General features: G+C 44.0%; 1 protein-coding gene across 16 annotated transcripts in view; it reads left to right on the plus strand.

Moving 5' to 3' along the window:
- The window catches only part of ABLIM1 (actin binding LIM protein 1), a 206274-nt gene extending 194109 nt beyond the window's left edge, over nucleotides 1-12165 (plus strand). For all 16 annotated transcript variants that reach the window (XM_040605481.1, XM_040605476.1, XM_040605482.1 and 13 more), the window contains 3 exons: nucleotides 564-638; nucleotides 3600-3680; nucleotides 5011-12165. In XM_040605481.1, coding sequence (XP_040461415.1) covers nucleotides 564-638; nucleotides 3600-3680; nucleotides 5011-5124 — 270 coding nt within the window. In that variant the 3' untranslated portion in view covers nucleotides 5125-12165. The remainder of the gene's footprint in view (nucleotides 1-563; nucleotides 639-3599; nucleotides 3681-5010) is intronic.
- Nucleotides 12166-20242: the final 8077 nt, after the last annotated feature.

The following is a 20242-nucleotide window of genomic DNA, read 5'->3' on the forward strand; positions in this document are numbered from 1 at the left end:
GAGTTGTCCATGTATTGTGCTCAAAATATTATTTCTTTAGAAACAGTACCTGTGTCAAAACAGCACCTTTTTACCCTATTCCTGTTTGTGGTCATATTAAAAATTTCCAATTGTGAAGACAAAAAAATAAATCCCTCAGCTGATACGGTGACAGGAAGGAAAGCCCGGAGGTGTAAGAGTGCTTCGTATGCTCTTGGGTGGGATCTGAATTAATGCTTTTGCAGATTTTTCCACTTAGTCACTGGGGTGGGAAAGGGCCCACCACTCTCTTGGGGTCTGCAGCGTCCACCTGGGAAGTGAGGTTGGTAGGTTAAGTGGGGAGCTACTGCCAGCCTTAGCAGTGACAGGAGGCTGGGGTGGTAGAGAGGATCAAAGGTTCCCTCTGCGTGCCTCAGGGAAGTAGCAAGCGGTAGCCACGGCAATGATCTGTATGATAAGACTAAAATATAAAGACTCGAAGGAAGTCTCAGGGCAAATTCTCCTTTGTTTTCACCACTACTTGAGTGCCTTTACCCTCTGTGTGTGTAACCTATGTGTCTGATGTATACCTGTATCTGATGCAGTCCCTTCCGGATGGTCATGTCCCTGGAATGAGAATGGACAGAGGAGTATCTATGCCTAACATGTTGGAGCCAAAGGCAAGTGCAGATGTTATTCACTTTCCTTCAAGACAGTGAAGATTTGACTGTGAAATTCAGATAAATTATGGGAAATGTCTTAGTTCCCTTGTTTTTCTTTACCTCACCTCAGTCCCTGCTCCTTATGTGCCAAACCTCTCCCTTTGTTGTGGACTTTGCCTGTTGCAGGCGTTAGTACTCGGGCAGGCTGAGGGTAGCCCAGGTGTGCTCCTTGGGTTAAGGAGGCTTTTCTAGAGACAAAACAGAGATACTGAAGATGCCCAATAGCTAGGTCTCTGTCAAGCTTCCACTAGCCAAAAAGCCGAACTTGATGGGAAGGTCTCTCAGGTCTGACAGGTTGGAAAAGTGATGCAGATTATTGTGGCTCACAACACACTGTTGAAGCCATCTTAATTTAAAAATTAATGAATACATGGATCTGTGTTTCAAATTTGAAGTTAGATACCCACGTCTGTCTGGATCTGTTCCTTAGCTCTCAGCACTGTTAGCCTGACACCATTCAGTAATGTTGAATTCCCCATATAAGAAATTATTCAGGAGATTTCTTGGGAAAAGAGGCGATATCAGCTGAATATAATTTAAGATATAAATTTAAATGCTTTGGCAGATATGTCTAGAGATACAGTTGTTCATTCAAAAATGAACACAGAGAGAGAGGATTCAACCAGGGCTGTGTTTTAAATCTTCTAACTTTATCTGTTGCTGGTGAATCTTTCAAGAAATCGTGATTTTGCCAAAGTTACAGGGATCAGCATTTCTGCAGTTAAGCGAGGAGCTCGTTTTTCAAACTGGATTACTACTTGTGCTTCCGAGTCACCTCCAGACAAACTGTATAAGGCAATAACCCAAGTTATATAAGCTGAGACCCCAGTGCAATGTATATTTACAAGTGGTTTTATATATTATATAAATAAGACTTTGGGGACATCCCCAATTCCTGAGATACTCCTTTTATTCACACTCCTTTTTATTTCAAATAAGTTCTTTTTCAGTGCAATAGAAATTCTTACAGCCACCACTGCTGTTGATGCACCCAGTGATTTAGAATGTTATTTTGGGTAACAAATTCTGTCAGTATTATTAGTGAAAAAATTTATGGGAATTCTCATGAGGTAATAGATCGCTTTCTGTTGATGTTTGTAAAGATGATGCCAGACCCTCAACATGTGTAAATTGGCAGGTTTTTTATTCATGCCAATGGTCCAACACTAACTTAAACCTGATAAAGTAAAAGAAACCAACTCAAAGTCAGCGTAAAAAACCTGAAAAGTGAAAATTAGTAAATTTAAGAATGAGCAAATCTTACCAAATGGTTCTCCAGAAAGGACAGAATTTGTGCATCCTGCCAACCCAGATAGAGACATGCCTTGTCGTGAATATCTAAATATAAAATGTACTTAGGATTGTAGATATTGACTTAAACTCTGCCTGTTTAAATATGAAAAGTTACATTTTAGTTTCCTATAATGCTGTATAGGTAGCCATTTCCAGTATCAAACATGAGCAATGTATAGACTTAATTGTACAATTGTGACAATGTTAGAATCTCCTAAGAATCTTATCTTACAATTGGTATGTAAACACACGTTATTTAAATTATTATTACTTACAATAAACTCAGTGGTGTGTTCATTGCTGCCTGAATCTTATTTATTGTATTTCTGAAAAGTTCATTGGGATAATTGCTAACAATGGAATGAACTTAATTGTCTAGTAATTGCACAAAAATTGACAAAAGTGGATTAGGTTGAATTTCTTCTGATGTTAAAATCATTTAATTAATAGCATTTGAGAATAGCTCAGCTATCTCTCCAGGAGAGTTTTGGTGGTCTCGCTCCTGTTCCCAGTGGGCAGGTAAAGACCCATAAATAATAGTAAATGCTGAGCCAGTTGCCACTGAAGTCTGCAGAAAAACTTCATTGACTTCAATAGGGGTTGGACAAGGAGTCTGGGAATGCTGTTCTCCTACTTGGCAGAGATACGCAATGAGAAGGGCTGTACAGAGGCTCTGTTAGATAGAACATGAGCTCTCCTGAGTCATTCCAGGCATTTATGGAACTGTCTGCCCCCCCCCCCCCCCCCCCCCCCCCAAAAAAAAAATCCTAAAACAGGGTTTTATTTGCAGGGATGATTCCAGAAACTGATTTTAAGGCACATGGTTTTCTGAAATCCTTTCTAAGCAGCATTGTTTCTATTGGATTAAACTGATTTGAGACCCACTGACAGCGAACATTTTACTTCAAAGAACTTGTACGCATAAAACAAAAGCAAAATCATTTATGCATTCAGGAATTGATTATTGGCCAATAACTGATATGTATAACTTCTGGATGTTCTTTGCAATGTAAAGAGAAATCAAGGGAAATGCTAATGGGAGATGTGCTGGACACATAGTCTTCTGAAGCAGATGAAGGTGCGTAAAACAAATATGCCTACAAAAGTATCTCCTTTAATCCATGTATGTATGGCACAGCCAGCAAGCACAGTGAGCAGTTGCTTGAATTCTTTAACTATCCAAAAGGCAAAGAAAATCATGTGATGGTTTCTGTTGAATGCAGTGGCCCCCACAAATTAATATCTTGCTTATTCAAATTTGCTGCTTTTTTTTATGTGCCTTCATCTGTTTCATCTTTTGAAGTCCACTGAGTGTGTGTCCTAAGAGCTGTCCACACTTTGCCAGCCATCACTTAAACCAATGATTGACAAATAAATTTACCTTAATAAACTTAGACATTGATGGATGGAAAGTATATTGGCTAGAGAGGACTCTGACCAAAGCCAACTGATGTATTATATGCACCATAAAAATCAGTGGGGTGGGCAAGTACATAGTGGCTCTATAATCTGAGGCAGTTTGATACTAAACAAGTTTTTTTGGTTAAGAAAATGAGACACATTTTGTTCTTTCTGCTTTAGAATATAAATACATCTCTTTTTCCCCCTTTTATACGTTGTTAACAGATTTTTCCATATGAAATGCTCATGGTGACCAACAGAGGGCGAAATAAAATACTAAAAGATGTAGACAGAACCAGGCTTGAGGTAAGAGAAGCAAGTTCCTAAATGCTCTTTCCTGCTGAAGTTGTTTGTTGTTGCACACTTGGAAGCTCAAACACTGAAGTGTGGGTCCTTGTTAGACTGGTAACATTTCTCAGCACTGAGCAGGGAAAGAGGAATCGGACAGTGGGAGGAAGCAGCTGCATCTCCATGAACAGTGCTGGGCCAGGAGTCCCACATCTCTGTCTCCCTGCTCATGGACTGAGCTTCTCCCAACACCCCTATGTTTTCTAGCAATTAATTATATACTTGTAAATTGGTGAAAGGCCCAAAACTTCTGGAGTGTTTTATGGTCATAGGATCCATTTTGGAATGCAGCAATACTTTGTTTGATCTTGGATCTCTTAGCTAAAAGTCCGTGACAGCCATCCTTGAGGATCAGAAGTCTAACTTTCTTTAACTCAGCCACGAGTCTTATGAATTAGTTAGACTGGCTGATATCCAATAATATGAGGACTTAAATCTCTGCCAACAAATAAAAATTGTCTACAGCTTTGTGGATTAGAAAGACTTAAGCAGCCCAGTGGAAGGCTGGGGATGTTTATGTCATTTGTAGTTAATCTTCTGTGGAGATGAATGTAAGGGGCTGTGAAAATTTGGGTAAGTAACCATTTATGCACATTTTTATATAGTAGATACGTGATCATCGATTGGAATTCAATGCTGTGTTACATTAGTGCTAGAGGGAGACACTTACCCCATCCAGTATGCTCTAAAATGGCTGAACAAGAAGTAACTTGTGCACAAGACCACATCAAAAAATGTTTCATTGGCCATAGAGAAATGTGCTGGACAGTTAGTGTGGCCAGACATCTGTCTTCTCAGAACTTTGAATGTAGCATGTCAACCTGCAGCCCTTCTGCAAAGCTCTCCTGAAACCCAGTGTCTGTTGGAACTTCCAGATGTAAGCAGAGGTTACTAGCTAAAGCCTGGGATGGGCGTGCAGGAGCTGGTTTTGTTCTCTGGTCTGTCTCTGCCTGTTGGGTGACTTCAGACAGATCATTTTTCTGTCTCTTGCTTATTCAGCAACTGAAATAGTTCTCCTGATTTCCTCTGTAAACTTCTCAGTCTTAGGAAATTGCAAAATTGTATTGATTCATTGAGCCACCCTCGCTCATGAGGACTTGATTACGTGTATTGTCAAAGCATTATTATTTCCTGCAATAGCTCTTAAACAGTGACATGATATCCCTAAGGCACTCCTTTCTCCTGTTGTGTCTCTTTGGCTTTGACTGACCATTGTCTTCTCTCCTTTTTTTTTTCTCTTTTTTTTTTTTTTTCCAAAAAAAAAAAAAAACCCACCAAAAAACCAAAGCGTCACTTAGCACCTGAAGTTTTTCAAGAAATATTTGGCATGACGATACAGGAGTTTGACAAGTTACCTCTCTGGAGACGCAACGACATGAAGAAAAAAGCAAGACTCTTTTAATCTCCTTTAAACAAACCAACAAAAAATGATGCATAGTGTCATACAGCCCAAACTATTTGAAAGCAACTACTTATCCACCAAAAAGGGAAAATCACATAGTGGCACCTCTGTATGCAGCAACTGAACAAGATGAACATTTGCCCGCCTGAAACACAGGGAGAAAATATCTGGGCTCAGAAATAACACTGATAGGTTTCAGAGGTGTCACCCTGTTACATAAAATTATACAAGATAGGGAACTGCTCTGTTCTTCTCCCTCAATGATACTCCCTTTACTTCTCTCCACAATATGATGGACTTTATTGCTAGAGCCAGGAAGTGCCCTTAGGATGCCTTGTAGACTAAAGTAGTTGTAACCACTTCAAGAACTGGAAAAGAATATATATATATATAAAAATATATATATATGTATGTGTGTTTGCGTGTGTGCGCACATGTATTTATATCTCTCCATCTATCTGTGTGTGTGTATGTATGTGTATATATGTGTATATATGTGGAGAGAAAGGTAGATGCTCTTGTAGTGAAGGAGAAGCCCTCTGTAAGTTATCTACGTGGTCACATTAAGTCTTTCACACAACTGTTTCTTAATTGGCACCCTTTTGAAACGTCATCTTCTTGGTGTGGTACAGTCTGCAAAGGTGGGCAGTCTGCTCACTCACAGTACATACCAGTTGAATTTGTGGGAAATGGACTCCTTGTACTTGTACATATTTGCTAGGATATAGGAAGTGGATTGCTGTGTCTGTTGTCAGTCTTCCCTCTTCTACACTTTCTGCTTGAATGAATAAGGCTGGAGCTTAACCAGTCCTTTGAATAATTTAGGATCACTTAAGTAATGGGAATGATGGAGAAGAGTCAGTTTTCTTGTCATTTAGTCCGGGAGATGGGTGGATGGGGGTGGGAGTGACAGAGTGAGAAAATGCTTTTCTAAGTGTGCCCTGGTTCGCACCCAGAGATTTCAGGACAGACTCCCTGCTAGTAATTACTAGTACAGCTCATCAGATTGCAGTGGAGTTGTAGGATTTTACATCAGCAGGGAATATGGTTCTCTGCAAGCTAACACATAGATTCATCCCTCTTGGGGAGGAATGTTTATGAATTAAAAGGTACCATCAAGGTGCCATGCTCTGCCAATAGAGGCTTTTTGATTAAATTGCGGTTGCTGTTGTCAGTATGGCACAGTGCATGGGGCCAAGCACTCTTTTTAGTTAATGTAGTTTTTCACTTGTGCTTGGAAAAGAGGGCACAGACTTTTTCTTTTTTCCTCTTTTGAAGCGTCAAAGCTCCAGCCTTGGTTATTTTTATTTCCCTTTGTGCCTGACTTGGTTTTTGAAGACAGAGTAATCATGCAAGACAGTTCCTGAGCTGCATTAAACTCCTTTACTGCTTTCAGTCTTCTTCCAATATGCTGCAGCTTAAAAAACTGCCTGTATGTACCTTAACTGCTTCTGAGCAAGTCCTATACAGAGGAGGACATGAGCACCAAAGTAATTGAATGAATGCATCGTGGCTGCAAGGTCAGCTTTTTCTCTTCCTTGGTGCTTAACCGCCAATGCATACTGCACTAATGAGCCCATCTCCTGATACGGGAGAGGGTTACATAGGTTCTGTGTCTGTTAAAGAATATCAAGGTTTCGGTTTTAATGCAGAAACTTTTGGCACTGGAGACATCAGAGCCTTTGTATTTTCTGTTATATGAGACATTGGTATTAAAATCTGGAAGTCAGGAAGGGGAAACAGTCCCATGTAGTTGTGAGATTCATTATCACCGTGTTGAGTTCTGCCTATCACCAAATGGCATTTCACCATGACCTGTGCAGGACAGCCCGAATCCTGCTGCTTCTTTGCTGGTTTAGGAAATCCTGTTGCAACAGATCACTGTGGTTCCTTTGATAAAATCTGAGTTGAAGATTCAGTATGTGAGAGACAGATACAAGGGGTCAGCACCTGCTCCGTGTCCCTAGAGCTAAGGGAATGATGAGTCTGGGGGACAAGCTGGAGAATATGCTGCCATGTAGATCTGGCATCACAGTCCCCACTGAAAAGAAGTCCTCAGTGAACACTGTGACATGTGCAATTGTGAGCAAGCTCTCCTGGATATTACTGAGAGTGCAGCATGGATCAGTTCAACATGTTTTACTTCATTTTTTTAGAACAAGCATCTGAAAGGGGTTTGAGGAATGCTGAGAAGTAAATGGGAATGTTAGGGGCACTGGCAGTTTGAGATGTGTTTTTGAGTGACTGCTGAAACCAAATCCATACGACAAAAGAATAGCAGTGTTTTACAGTCACAGGCTTTGTGAATGCTGGAGTCTCAGAAACTTAGTGTTTGTCACCTGCAAGCTGTGGCTTAACTTTGAGATGGACATTTGAGGTTTAATGCATTTGAAGTATTAAAATTCTCTAAATTTTGCCAGCCCACATCCTATAGACAATACTGTGCTGCTGCCTTCCCAGCACAGTAGGCATTGCAGGTCTTTTAGCCCGAGTCACCTTGATAATAAACCTTTTTGATCTGAAGACCTGCTGTCTCAAGGATATGAGCTGCCAGTCTGCATTTCTCTGTCCCCATCTCTAGATTACTATTGAACTTCTCACACAATATATGAATACTTTATCCAGTCATTTCAGAAATGACTAAGCCAGGTTGTTTTGCCTCCTCTCACAAAAAAAAAAAAAAAAGTTTGTTTTTTTCTTTTTAATAAAGAGCCCAGCCTCCTAGCCTGTGAAGAATGACAGGGTAATTTGTATCTGCCTCATCAGCTGAGAATTTTAAAGTGCAATTGCAGCATGGGAAGGAATGAAGAGGAGCCAGCTTAGATGCTGCCGAAACAATAAATCTCTAACTGGATTTTTGGGCCACTGCTGGCCCATATCTCACTGCTGTGGAGTATAGTCGCTCAGCTCGCAGCCCTCTTCACTAGACTAATTACTGCTTTATTTCTGATTGAGAACGTGAAGGGTTTTCTGAGCTGCAGCTTCATGCCTGTAGTTAATTCCCCTTAACTATCGCAGCTATTTATATATAGACAGACCCCAAGACATTGCAACCACACTGTAGCCAGCCACGGGGAGCGGAGGGGATTGGGGGTGTTTTCTGTAGTGGGCTGTTAGTTGTCACTGCAACATTTCTGTTTTTTCATCTGGTCTTCCCACCTAATAAAAACCAAAATGTACCTCCTGGGAGAATTTTCTTTGTAAGCAATGGATCATTTTCCTAGTATCAATTGAGTAGCATTTTCTTGGGCACTTCTTTTTAATTTCCCTCTTCAGTATTCCCTTGAGACATGTCAGGAGTTGGACTAGATGATCTTTAAAGGTCCCTTCCAACCCAAACCGTTCTGTGATTCTATTAATATGCTTTAAGTGCATGCTTGCATTCTTCTGTCTCCTGCAAAGCATTTGAGCTTCTGATAAAGTCCCATCAAACTCGGTACTGTCAACAGAATGTCATTGACAAAAGCACTGAAAACTGATTGCTTTTGTCTTGTTATCTCCCCCTTTCCGCTTTAGGAGTGATGTAAGAGCAAGGACCTGTCGAAACATTACAGAGTAACCACACGTAATGTGGGAAATGGCATTATGTACACATGCAGGTTCTCAAACACAGGTGCACATGTAGCATGCATACTCCCCATTTGGAGTTGAGGTACTATGTGAGTAGTTAACATGGAATTTCCAAATAGTGCGTAGTGGTGAATAGATAGTGGTCATTAAGTTACGAAGGTTGTCACTTCCATACATGCTTGTATCTGCAGGGCTCATGGATACGTGTGGTGTACTGAGTGTGCAAAAGGTGAAAGGGTCAGTCTCTCAAATCAGGGAAGTGCCAGGCTGGCCACAAGTGGTATCATAGAAAAGGCCTCCCTGGGTATATGTGAAGGTTTCCAGCACCCAGCCCTGGCAGTGCTTAGGTGGAAGGGTAATACCCTGTGCAGTAGTCTTCATAGTAACGCGGAATCCAGAGATCCGATTACTGGGTTTGGTGACCTCTGCAGATACTGGTCTGATAACTTCCATATGAACAAGTAGAGAACTGTTCCGTGTTACAGTGGGAACAGCTGGCCATGTCCTCTATACATGTGCCTTAACAGCATAAGGTTCAGCCTACTGTGAGTCAGAAGTTGAAACAGATATGTTGAAATAAGTATGTTGTTCATCATCTCTGATGGTAGTAGAATTAAGCCAACTTGAAGAGCAGATCTGGAAATTACTAAACTGTCCACTATTTCTCAATGAAGCGATGTGATCTACTGTGGCCTCAGTTCAGGAAGCTGAACGTAGGTAGCATCTCAACTCTGCCAGTGTCCTATCCAAAACCTGCTAAACTTTCTGTACAACTGCAAGTCAGTTCTTGTGAAGTTTGCTCACAGAATTTCTTCCTTTTTTTTTTCTTTTTTTCTTTCTTTTTTTTTTTTCTTAATTACACCAATGTCATGCTGGTTTCATTTCAGACGTTTTGGAGGCATCTCAGAGATATATTTGTTTTCATTTTGGTTAGTAGCCTTTCATGAAGTATGGTTTGTGATGCTTTGTGGACGTAGCTGCACTGTGCTGCAAGAGGTTAGACTAGGGGAACAGGAAGTTTCTTAATAGCTGCATGTGGGACAAGATAGCTCTGTGGCTCTAGCAGTGCTTTTACTTCTGTCAAGACAGATGTCATCTCTCCTTGCAAAGTCCAATAGCCCGAAGTCTGTGGGCCCAGCACTGAAGTGCTTGCTGCCCTTTCCCTGTTGCAATTTGGAAGTCCTTTCTCAGCCCTGTAGTTCAGATGTCTTGCTGTTCAGGGGAGGTCATTAGGAGTCACTTTTGTAAAAGTTTGTTATGCTGAAATCAGATACATTTTGAATTTGATACATTTGAAGTGAAATCCCTTTCCACCAGCCATGTTTTTCCTGGTCGGCTAAATCGATGGATGGAGAAGGATTACGTTCTGGGAAGAAGGAGAGCTGGCATAAGCTTGATTTCTCCACGGTTTGCCAGTGTGGTGTTTAGCAGACCTAGAAGAAAACACAGGCATGAGCCTGTGGTACCTATTTCAAATTGGGTGGGAGAGTCAAGTTTGGAGTCCAGAGTCCATAGCTTATAAGCATCTACACTGAAATTAATGCTATAAAGTGTTAAAACAAGTGACAGAAAAATTAACCAAATTTTTTTTTACCAAATGGTAAAAATATGAACATCCTCTAAACTCATCTTGAAATGACTTACCTTGGCTCATGCTGACTTAAGAGGAGATCTTGGCATATTTGGGCCATAGCCTCGTAGAGCAGGCTAAATGGAAACCAGCCTTTCTCCCACTCCATGATTCACTGCTTTCCTTCGGAAGGCATTTGTGGAGGAGGATGTCCACATCCTGGAAGTCACCTATGGCGGTGTGATATACCAGTCAGTGATAACGGTGATACAATAAAACATGTGCAGGAAACAGGAATATCAACTCGTCTGTCCTAGTGTGAAATGCCACTCATCTTTCCATGCCAGAGACACGCTTAGGGCTGGACCCCACAGCTTCCTTCCCCATTCAGTTAGCCCCAGGTCATGGCCCAGTTCATGCCCCATCAAACTTTTTGGCCCTGTCAAGACACCTGCTGGACTCCAGCATAGTCTTCAGGGCAGACCAGCAAGGGCTGGTCTTGACAGTATGTGTTATGGTTTTACCCCATTGCTATGTAATGAAGAGTTAGAGAGAGCTACTGAGCACTGTGATAGCAGTACAACGCGCCTTTCTCTTTTGGTGTAGAAACACCCCTGTCGCTGCGGGTTGCAGTACTGCTCTGGCTGGTGAGTTTTGCCTTGTGATTTCTCCCACACACCTTTATGTGCTTAATAAAATAAGAAAAAAAAAATCTATCGCAATGCAAAGATACAGAGTTCTTAATCAGACAACTCTGCTGGCAGGAGCTATGCGACGCCTGCATTTTGGCAGGGAAAGAATAAGAAGTATTAATTTTAATGTAAGCATCAGTGCAGGAAGTGAGAAGGTAATTGGCCATTAATGTTGTTTGCCTGTATGCAAAATAAATTACTTGTTGCCCAAAGGGCTTGTAACAAGGAAATAGATTTCTGCTAATGATTTGCTAAAAAATGCTTGTCTGTGTGAAGAGGTAATACTTCCACATGCATTGCGGTCTTTCTTTGGAGGTAAGAAGAGATGACTGAAGGCAAACAGTGACCTGTTTTGTCAGGATCACCGCAGTTAATACAAATGTTTCTCCCAGGACTTGCAAAGCTGAGGTCCACAGGACCTTGCTCCTAGGCATTAGGAGATGAGGCATTTCAAGCAGTAGAAGCAGCGATGGGAATTCCAGCGGTGCCTTACCAGGCCGAGTCTCTAGCTCCCTTAGGTGCTTTGACAGGTCCCACTGGACAGTTGCCTGGGCTTTTATGGCTAAACACTTTCAGAATGCACTTCCCCCCCCCCCCCCCCCCCCCAGATGCAAAACCACTGATATCAGCGGAGCCTCTCACATCCGCACGCTTTGGAGCAGGCTTTTTCTCGGCTGGCTAAACCAGGAGAGTCTCTGACCGCTGTGCGCGCCCGCAGCAACGAGCTCTTTATGTCGTTACCAGATCAGTCCTATCCAAGCAGTGCAGCTTGGTCATTGCTGACAACTCTTCCTGTAAGGGGGCCTTACAGCTGGGGGCTTTTTTTTAAGCTTTGGAAACTGATAACTAATTTTTCAAAGGTATATGTTCCTTTAAATCAGTAGATTTTGGCAATAGGGTTTTTTATTATTTTACTTTCCTCTTCTCCCTCCACATGTTACAAACCAGCGTTTCGGGGAGGTGTCCCTGTTTTTCCATTCATCTGTGAGACAGCTCTCTTTCTGAGTCTCTGTAAAAGTGAATCAATGTCTTGTCCATACAGTAAGTCTGCTTGTATGCATAATGAAAAGTTGAGCTGGATTGCTGTTCTGTACAATTAGTGTTTCCACTGTCATACCGCAAACAGCACATATTGCACCCCTGTGCCACTGTAATCTGCATCACTGTTGTACTCAAGTCAACGAATAAAGTTTGGAGCTTTATTCTTAATTGCTGGATTCATGTTGCCTCATTTATCAGGGGTTGATTTTTTTTTTTTCATTTTGCAGAGTTATATCGAAGTCCTCTTACAAAACAGGATGTGCTCTCAAAAAAGAGAGGGAGGTGAGATATGAACGAGCAGAGCGAGACAGATGAACAGTTACACGGCTTCAGTGTATGGCAGAAGGTTTGAAAATGAACATGAGGCTTCCTGTAACTAACCCCTAGAAATAGATATTTGTACAAACCACATAGGAGTGTTAATTTTGTGTGGTTAATGTGTGGTTTAAAAGAACCCAAGATATCGGTGAGGTCAGCTAGGTCATGCTGTTGGTGGGTTCACAGGCTAAATGATTTCCTTTCTTTATCTGTACAAGTTCAGGTAAAATTTTAGTACCTGACTTGAAAAGATGTTTACATGTCTTAGTACTTAAAATTAGGTGTTGGCTTAATTACACAGAGTTTAAACTTGCCCAGCGTCAGTCTGGGTGTAGAAAGTAGGGGAGGATGCCATTCAAAGAGATAGGGCTATAAAACACCTATGAATGTGCTGAACGCCCAGGTCTCCAGCAGACCGTAATAGCAGCAGTATTAAGCACACTGCACCTCAGAGCAAGCCTCAGCAATCCCTGTCAGTACTTCAGAAGAAAGACATGTCAAGGGACTTCACTCATTATTGCATGTAGATATCCCCTGGAAAAGAAACCACTCACACAGCTCTCTAGAGGACCTGCCAAACATCATCACTGAATTAATTTGAGCCTCCTGCAGTTATGGGACCTGGAGCAACCAGAGCTGGAGCCTCATTAAGATTGGCCTCTGGGCTTGTTTGCTGAGGGGGAGGCGGGGTATGGTGGTGTTACTATTTGAAGTGAAGCCACTTGGGGATCAATCCTAAAAAAAACCTCAAAGCGGGTGGGAAAGAATCTTGCTTCAGGCCATTGATCATCTGAGCTGCAGCCCTCTGTTCAGGGGCAGGCACGATGCAGCACACATCCTGCACGGCGCCCTTGAGCCTACAGAAAACCCCGGCAGCATCAAAGTCTGTGCCCTACAGAACACATTCTCCATCTTCTCTTCTACCCCTCAGCCCTCACAGACTCATTCCTGCCCTTGCCCTGCCTTGATGCTCTACACAGGTTCCCTCTCACAGCAAAGGTAGAGGTTTCCCTGGGGTTTTACTTCAATGTACTGAATATATTTGAGGACTGAGTCTCGGATGAGGTGGGGGCTCAGGTTCCTGCTTGGAGAGCAAGAGGTGGGGAATTCAACACCAGTGTGAAGCTGGCCTTTAGCAATCCACCCCATTCACATCCCAAGATACGCCTAGATTTTTGTTGTGTTGTATGTGTGCTGGAACTTGTACAAGAGAAACTGCTGTGGACAAATCCAGCAAAGCGACCTGGTGGCAGTTAGATGCTTCCTTTCTTTGGATGGCTTACCCCAGAGATTGGATTTCTGCTGTAGGTGGGACAAAAATCAAAGCAAAATCAGAAAATCAGATTAATTTATTGCAACTGCTGGAAATATGAGTCAATGAAGGGCAGAAGCACCGCTTCAGTGGAGTATTTAAACACAGGTTTTTGCTGTCTGTATTACTGCAGCACGTAGCTGGAAGATACCTAATCCTGAACCAGATGATTTGCAGGTACAAGGTGGAGATGACCATTGCTTTGAACGTTTAATGAGCAAATTTTCAACAGGCATGTAGGTCCATGGACTTCAGCAGATTGGCACATGTGTTCCAGTATCCCTCATTTCTCTGTTTCCTCCATGTTTAGAGACGTTTCCTGCCCAGCCACTTCACAGCCCTCAGAGCGGTCAGACCTGGTATGAATGAGGCCATAACAACTCCTCCTCTCTGCTCTTCTTTTTAGCACCAGCACTGAGAAACTTGTGAGCAAACCTGGGCTGATAGCACACGGTGCTGTGCAGGTTACTGGTGGGTAGTGCTGGGCAAACATGAGTCAAGAGAAGAGTTAGGAAAAGACAGGGATGTTTTTAAACGTCTGCCCTTTCATCTGAAAGGCAAACATAGAGTCTAAGAGAGACCTCTTCATAGAGTCTAAGTGAGACCTTTCTTCAAAAAAGTTCTGCACTGCTTATTTCCCCTTCCCCTGGACAACCAGACGCCAGGGAGATGTTTCCTCACTCTCTACGGGGCAGGACCCCAGTCACCACCTGCCAGCCTGCAGCCCCCAAGCACTTCCATGTTAGGTGCTCCCTGGGCACCTCCTGCTAGCCTCCCTGGACATCTCCACACGGTCAGGGAGCGAGGAAGATCAGTGCATGGGGTATCTGCTTGAAAACCCACTAGTGTAGGTCTATGATTTGGCCTTGGAAATTTTCTTGAAAGTTTCCTAGCCATAGAAAGCGAGGAAAAAACCCAACCCAAAGGATCTCTTTTGAATTATCGGTTGAAAATCCACTGCCTGAGTCTCAGCTCAGCAACAGTTACTGTGTAGGGCCAGCCTAGGACCTGTCCTGCCACCCCAAGCTCTGGAGGTCCTAAGCAGCCATCCCCCAGCCGAGGATCTCTGACCCAGCAGTGTAATGGAGCAGTTGCTTCGTTGCAGCCTTCCCCAGCCCGGAGCAGTTGGGAATATCATCTCTGTGGATGCGCGTCTATGCATAGAGCAAATTCACAAGGGTCTGTTCCAGTCATCAGCCCCACGGTGTGACAGCGCCAACCAGTCTAAGTGCATTTTTAATTTCCCTCCAGTTAAATGTACAAGCCTAGTGAAAATCCAAGGGTTTTTTGGTTTTATTTTTAATCGTTAGACCATTTTGCCCTGCTCCCCTCCTCCTCACAAATAATGTGAGGTTTATGACCCCTGAGTAATGACTGTGGAATGCACTGCATCCTACAGCCATCCCAAGGCATCTGGCAATGGGAATCTTCACAGCATGTCAAAAATACACAGATAATACCACTGTAAATAGCTTAGATCAAAACAAGTCAAATGTCAATGCTAATTTGCTGTCAAGTATATAGCTCGAGACCACTTCCTCCTGCAAAAAGAGAATCCCAGTTCCCAAGTGTGACTTGCTCCCCACCAAAAGCAGCTTGTTCTCCACTAAAAATCTCCCCAAACTCTGAATGAACAAGAGTGGGTTTTTTTTTTTCCCCTTGCTGTTTTATTTATCTGTAGCTTTTGTGCCTGTCTGCTGCTGAGTCTGAGGCTGGGAAATGCAACTTCGGTTTTGCCTGCCATTTTTCTATTGTAAAAAAAAAGGACTCTTGGGAGAGATACTTACTGTTTTCTATGGCTCAGTCAGAGGGCGAGAGAGAAAAGTTGTTCCAGGATTTCCCATTACAAAGCATTTTTTCACATAGGCTCACTTTTATTTTTTAAGGACTGGGAGATTAAAGAGCCGGCAGGACTGGAGCAGGAAGTTTGCTGTACGTCCAAAGGTCAGGTGGGTCTCAGACAGCCACTGTTTCCAGCTCTCTTTTATATACACACTGCAGATTAAAATGTACATCCCGGACTGGATGTAGTCATGGTATGATGGGGGCCCAGCGGTTGGGGGGGGGAAGGAAGAAAGGGGGAGCAGGAAAATGACACAGCACAGTCTCTCCTCAGGCTGGGATTTCAGAAGACAAAGCACTGGGTGGCTGTTCAGTGAGCTTAAGGTATTCCCACGCCCCCACAGCTTTTTCCTGCCATCGGATATGTCAGCATGACTGCTTGTGGCGTTGCTCTCAGTGACATTCGGGAACTGATCCTGCTTAAAAAAAGCATCTTTTACTTTTTATTTTGGCGCATAGAGTTGGGTTTGTTGGTTGTTGGGTTTTTTTTCCTTTTTAAATGGAGTCAGCTCCCTGCTTTGCTTTAAGCAGTGGCCTCACAAAGCAGTTGTGCTGGCATGAAAAATGGGGTGGGCACAAGTGGACAACAGGGTCTAAAGAAAGAGTTAGAGCAGAACACGTCAGACTGCTAGGGATATTGCACACCTTGTGTCATGAAATCACTGTCTCAAGGCCATGGCAGAGAGGGCAGGTGCTGGCACTACCTTACTTCCTTCAATTCCAGCCATACCATCACATCTTCTATGGCTAAGTAGTCAGTCAAGAAGGGTATAATCGTTTCCAAGAACTTGAAGGTTCACACTGCTGGAGTCGGATGCTTTTGCAAAGTCAGGAGTGTTTCAGCTGTCACCCCAGGATGAAAGAGGGAAGCAAGGAGGTGGACTAAAACCCACTTTCATCGTGTATCCTCTGGAGGAGATGGCTATTCTGCTGGGAGAGTAGGCCAGGTGCAGACTGGCCCTGCCTGGAGAGCCACCATACTGGCATGGTATCCTATGTCCCGACTGTTCCACTCACTCCAGGACTGTGCCCAGGTGCAAGGGGATGAAATACGGTATTTCATCCAATGCGGGTTTTTTCCCCTTTAGGTATTCCTCATTGTCTTGTGTCTAGACAACAGGTCAGGAGATGCAAGTTCAATGATTTCACTTTTTTGAACTTGGGCGAGTCACTGAAATTCTCTAGGCTTCAGGTTTCCCTCATACCCTTTGTGGTCTGTTTTTGCGAGAGATTGCCAACATGTCCCATGGATCAATCCAGTCTGCAAGGCAGGTTAAGCCCCATTAAGGCTTTTAATTGAACAATGCATCAGTGAGTGTGGGCAGAACCTTTTGCCTGCTTCTGCCACCTGCCTTGATAGACTGGTCAAGGAGGCACAATGCAGGCAGGGTCTGTGGGCCAGAGGGCTGAGGCTCACGCTGGATAGTTAACTGAAGCTCTGAAGATTTTGCATTGTCCTTGCATTATTGTCTCTGCAAGGAGTTCTGCTAAGCTAGAGACTCTCCATCCCTGCTCAGGCTGCAGGAGCGATGTCCTGAAGAAGGGCATTAGGGTGGTGGGTTGAGCCCTGGGAGACGTACAGCCTGTGCTAGGTGAGCCTTCAGGGCAGAAGGTGGGAGAGAGCCTCTGCCAGGCACGCTTGCCTTGGTGGATATTATAATGTCTTTGCTAAAAACTGTGGCAATGTTGTTTGGACATAAGTCTGGAGAAGATGGTCTCTACAGAGTAAAGCCTTTCTTAGTGAAATTTCCAATCTTCATAGCTGGCAACAGTATGGCCAGCTGGGGCCAAGGGGCTGGATGTAAATGAGTAGAGCGTCCCTGGGCAACCCAATGAAGAAACATCAAAAAGCAAGTCAGGCGTGGCAGGAGCTGGAGGCTGACTGCTGCTGGGGATCTCCACACTTGGGAGTAGATCCATTTTCTGTTTCCCATTATTTGGGCTATCCCAGCTCCCACAGCGCCATGTATTGGAGAGAAGAGTTGATGGCAGAACCAACCCGTCTTCAGGACTAACTCAGAAGGGCTGCCCGAAGGAAACAGTGCTCCCCCTTGGCTGACTCTTCCGGATTTAGGCTAGATATTGCAGAGAAAGCAAAATGCAGCTGAGACCATTCAAGGAATTCATTGACAAATGTTTTAAGGTCTTTACGTGAATGTGTTTGCTGTGAAACGGGAGACAAGCTAATAATCGAAACAGGTTTTACAACGAACGAACTGCTGCTGAGAAATGGAAATGCCTACTTTACAGCCTTGATACTATGCTGGATGTTAAATGACTGCCAGGAGCAAACTGTGGTGTCTCAGTTGGCTCTTACCCTAATTATCGTTTACAGAGAAGCCCCAGCTAGATGGATGAGGACTGTAATATGAAGGACTTAAGTAAGATTTATTGATGTGACTACATGAATAATTCCCCTTGCAATGATGCATTTAAGAGCACAGATATTGTGGGAGGAGGAAAGCCAGTGTTTGATATTTTCAAACATTTGAAAGGGTGTGGTTTATTTTTATGGTTCTGGCTTTTGCTGTTCCCTCTACCTGCCCCCCTTCCAGGGGGGGGAAAAAAAAAGAAAAAAAAAAATTTAATCCTTTTACTGGCCAGGTTTGTGAAACAATAGTAGGTAATTGAAAATAAACTTCTGCTGAGGCCAATAAATATTGGATCTACTAAATGGACTGCCATGGTGCTTAAGCAACCCTGAGCACACCAGCTTCAATGCTCCAACGTTGCTCCAAACGCTTGGCACTCAAGGTTTGGGTTTTTTCCATAACTAACTAATCAGCTTCCTGAAAAGTATGTTTGTGCTTTTTCTCCCTCAGGAGCGGTCCCAGCAGAGGACCCTCTGGAGAATTTTCCTGTGTTCTGCCAGTTCTAGCTACAATGGAGTTACCACCAGGGCAGGCAGATCACCCATCTGATCAGGGGGGAAAGCTAGCTGAAAAAATGACCCTGGGAGGAAAAAGCGAGAAGCTTTTAGTCGTGTCAGCAAACCTGTCAGCCACGACATGTAGCCAGCCTGCCACCAGCGCTGACATAAGGGAAGGGGTGAGGGAAGGCATTACCATTTGGTGGCAACATGTTTTTAAATAACTTGCAAACACCTCAAGCAGTGCAAGTCTGTAAACATGTAAGCTGGTGGCAGCTGCTGCTGTCCTGCCGGGCAGCCCTGGCCATTCCCAGTCCCGCTGAGGCTGGGGAGACCCTACGGAGGCGGTAGTGGATGAGTACCCTGAGCTACCACAGCTGCCGGCACTGTAAGGGCTCTGCCGGGTGCCCCATCCCCGTGGTGACCACACCACTGAGCCACCCGAGTCTGCAAAGGAAATTGTAAACCATTCATTGAAGACTGGAGTCAGGAATGAGCTTTCAGGAAAACGTGTCCCCAGAGATGATCCCAAAGGATCTCTGCCAGTTGCTGGTGTCCCTGGTCTGCTTTCGCCACTGGAGCCACCTCCCTTAATGAGGGACATTCCTGCGATTCTCCATTCTCTGCAGACCCTGATCCCCTTACCTCGTCTTTCTTTCCTCAATCCAACTGTCAGTACGGACAAACATGCCCATTACCGTGCTTGATCTTTTTGCCTGGCAGACTCCTAGCTGTCTGTGTCTGCTCCCACAGGTTTGGCCTTGCCCCACCGCTGTTCCACCAAAGCAGAATTTAACCCCTCCACAGGTCCCAGAATTTGACATACTCTTCTCCTCAAGGAGACACCCAGGAAAGTTCACCCAAAATTAACTAAACTAAATTTATTAATCACTGCCTGCCCTGGGTGTTTTCAGCCTGAATTAAAATGCCTTTAGTTAGATGAGCTCACTGTGGAATAAAGTAAACCAAAACAAACTAAAGACACTTAAAACCTGAAGGTTTGGTAAGATCTTCTGCAGGTCTCCTGGGAGGTACTGAAGCTGTTACTGCTCACCAGCTCACCACCACTCCTCTCCGTGGGTCAGTCACCTCCTTACGTTGCAGTGCTGAAGCAACGGAAGGTGCAAGCTCTGTGTGCAGACATGGGCAGGTTATTTCAAGGAACCATCCTTGGTGGTTGAACTGCAGTAGCTTTGTGCTAAGAACCAAGTGTCACAACAACAATACTACCACTGCCACTGTTGGTGGGTGGCCAGTGAGAAGCCAGGAGGAGGCAAAACACACTGAACAGGCTCCTGGACGAGATGTCTTGATACAGCTTCAGTACTGACAACACCCATCAGTAGAAACCTCTTCCTGTAGCAGGAACCCACACATTACCTTACTGTGTCTGTCTGTGGGGAGGGCCAGAAAGTTGTGGTCCAAGATGGACCATGTGCACTTGCACAGTCACTTCCCACCCCACATTGTCTGCTGTGGCTGCAGGTCTGCTCCCTGGGGATGGGCAGATGACAACGTGAATGTACAGGGGCCTCAGGCGTTGCAGGACACTCTTTGCTCCTGCCACTGGCACACGAGGTGACGCACTTAGCCGGTGGCAACCCTCGTGGCCTGTGCCCCTGGGCGACTCTCCCAGTTGCTCCCCCCTCTTCCAAAAACCCCATTTCTGGGCACCTGGCCTGCAGTGTGAAACAGCCTTTGTGTGATATTTTGTCAGCTACAAATAATTGAGAGAGGCCTACATAAAGTCCTAATTGTGTCACTGAACAGGCTCTTCAGTCATCCATCTTCCTATTAAACTTGTGAATTTCAGCTACTCAGCCCTGTTGGAGTTATTTTCCCCTTCCCCTCCTTCTTCTTTTAAGCTTCTATTTATATTCTCTCAGTTGTCTCTGCCAGAAGAT

Source organism: Falco naumanni, chromosome 9, assembly GCF_017639655.2.
Source record: "Falco naumanni isolate bFalNau1 chromosome 9, bFalNau1.pat, whole genome shotgun sequence".
Lineage (NCBI taxonomy): Eukaryota > Metazoa > Chordata > Aves > Falconiformes > Falconidae > Falco > Falco naumanni.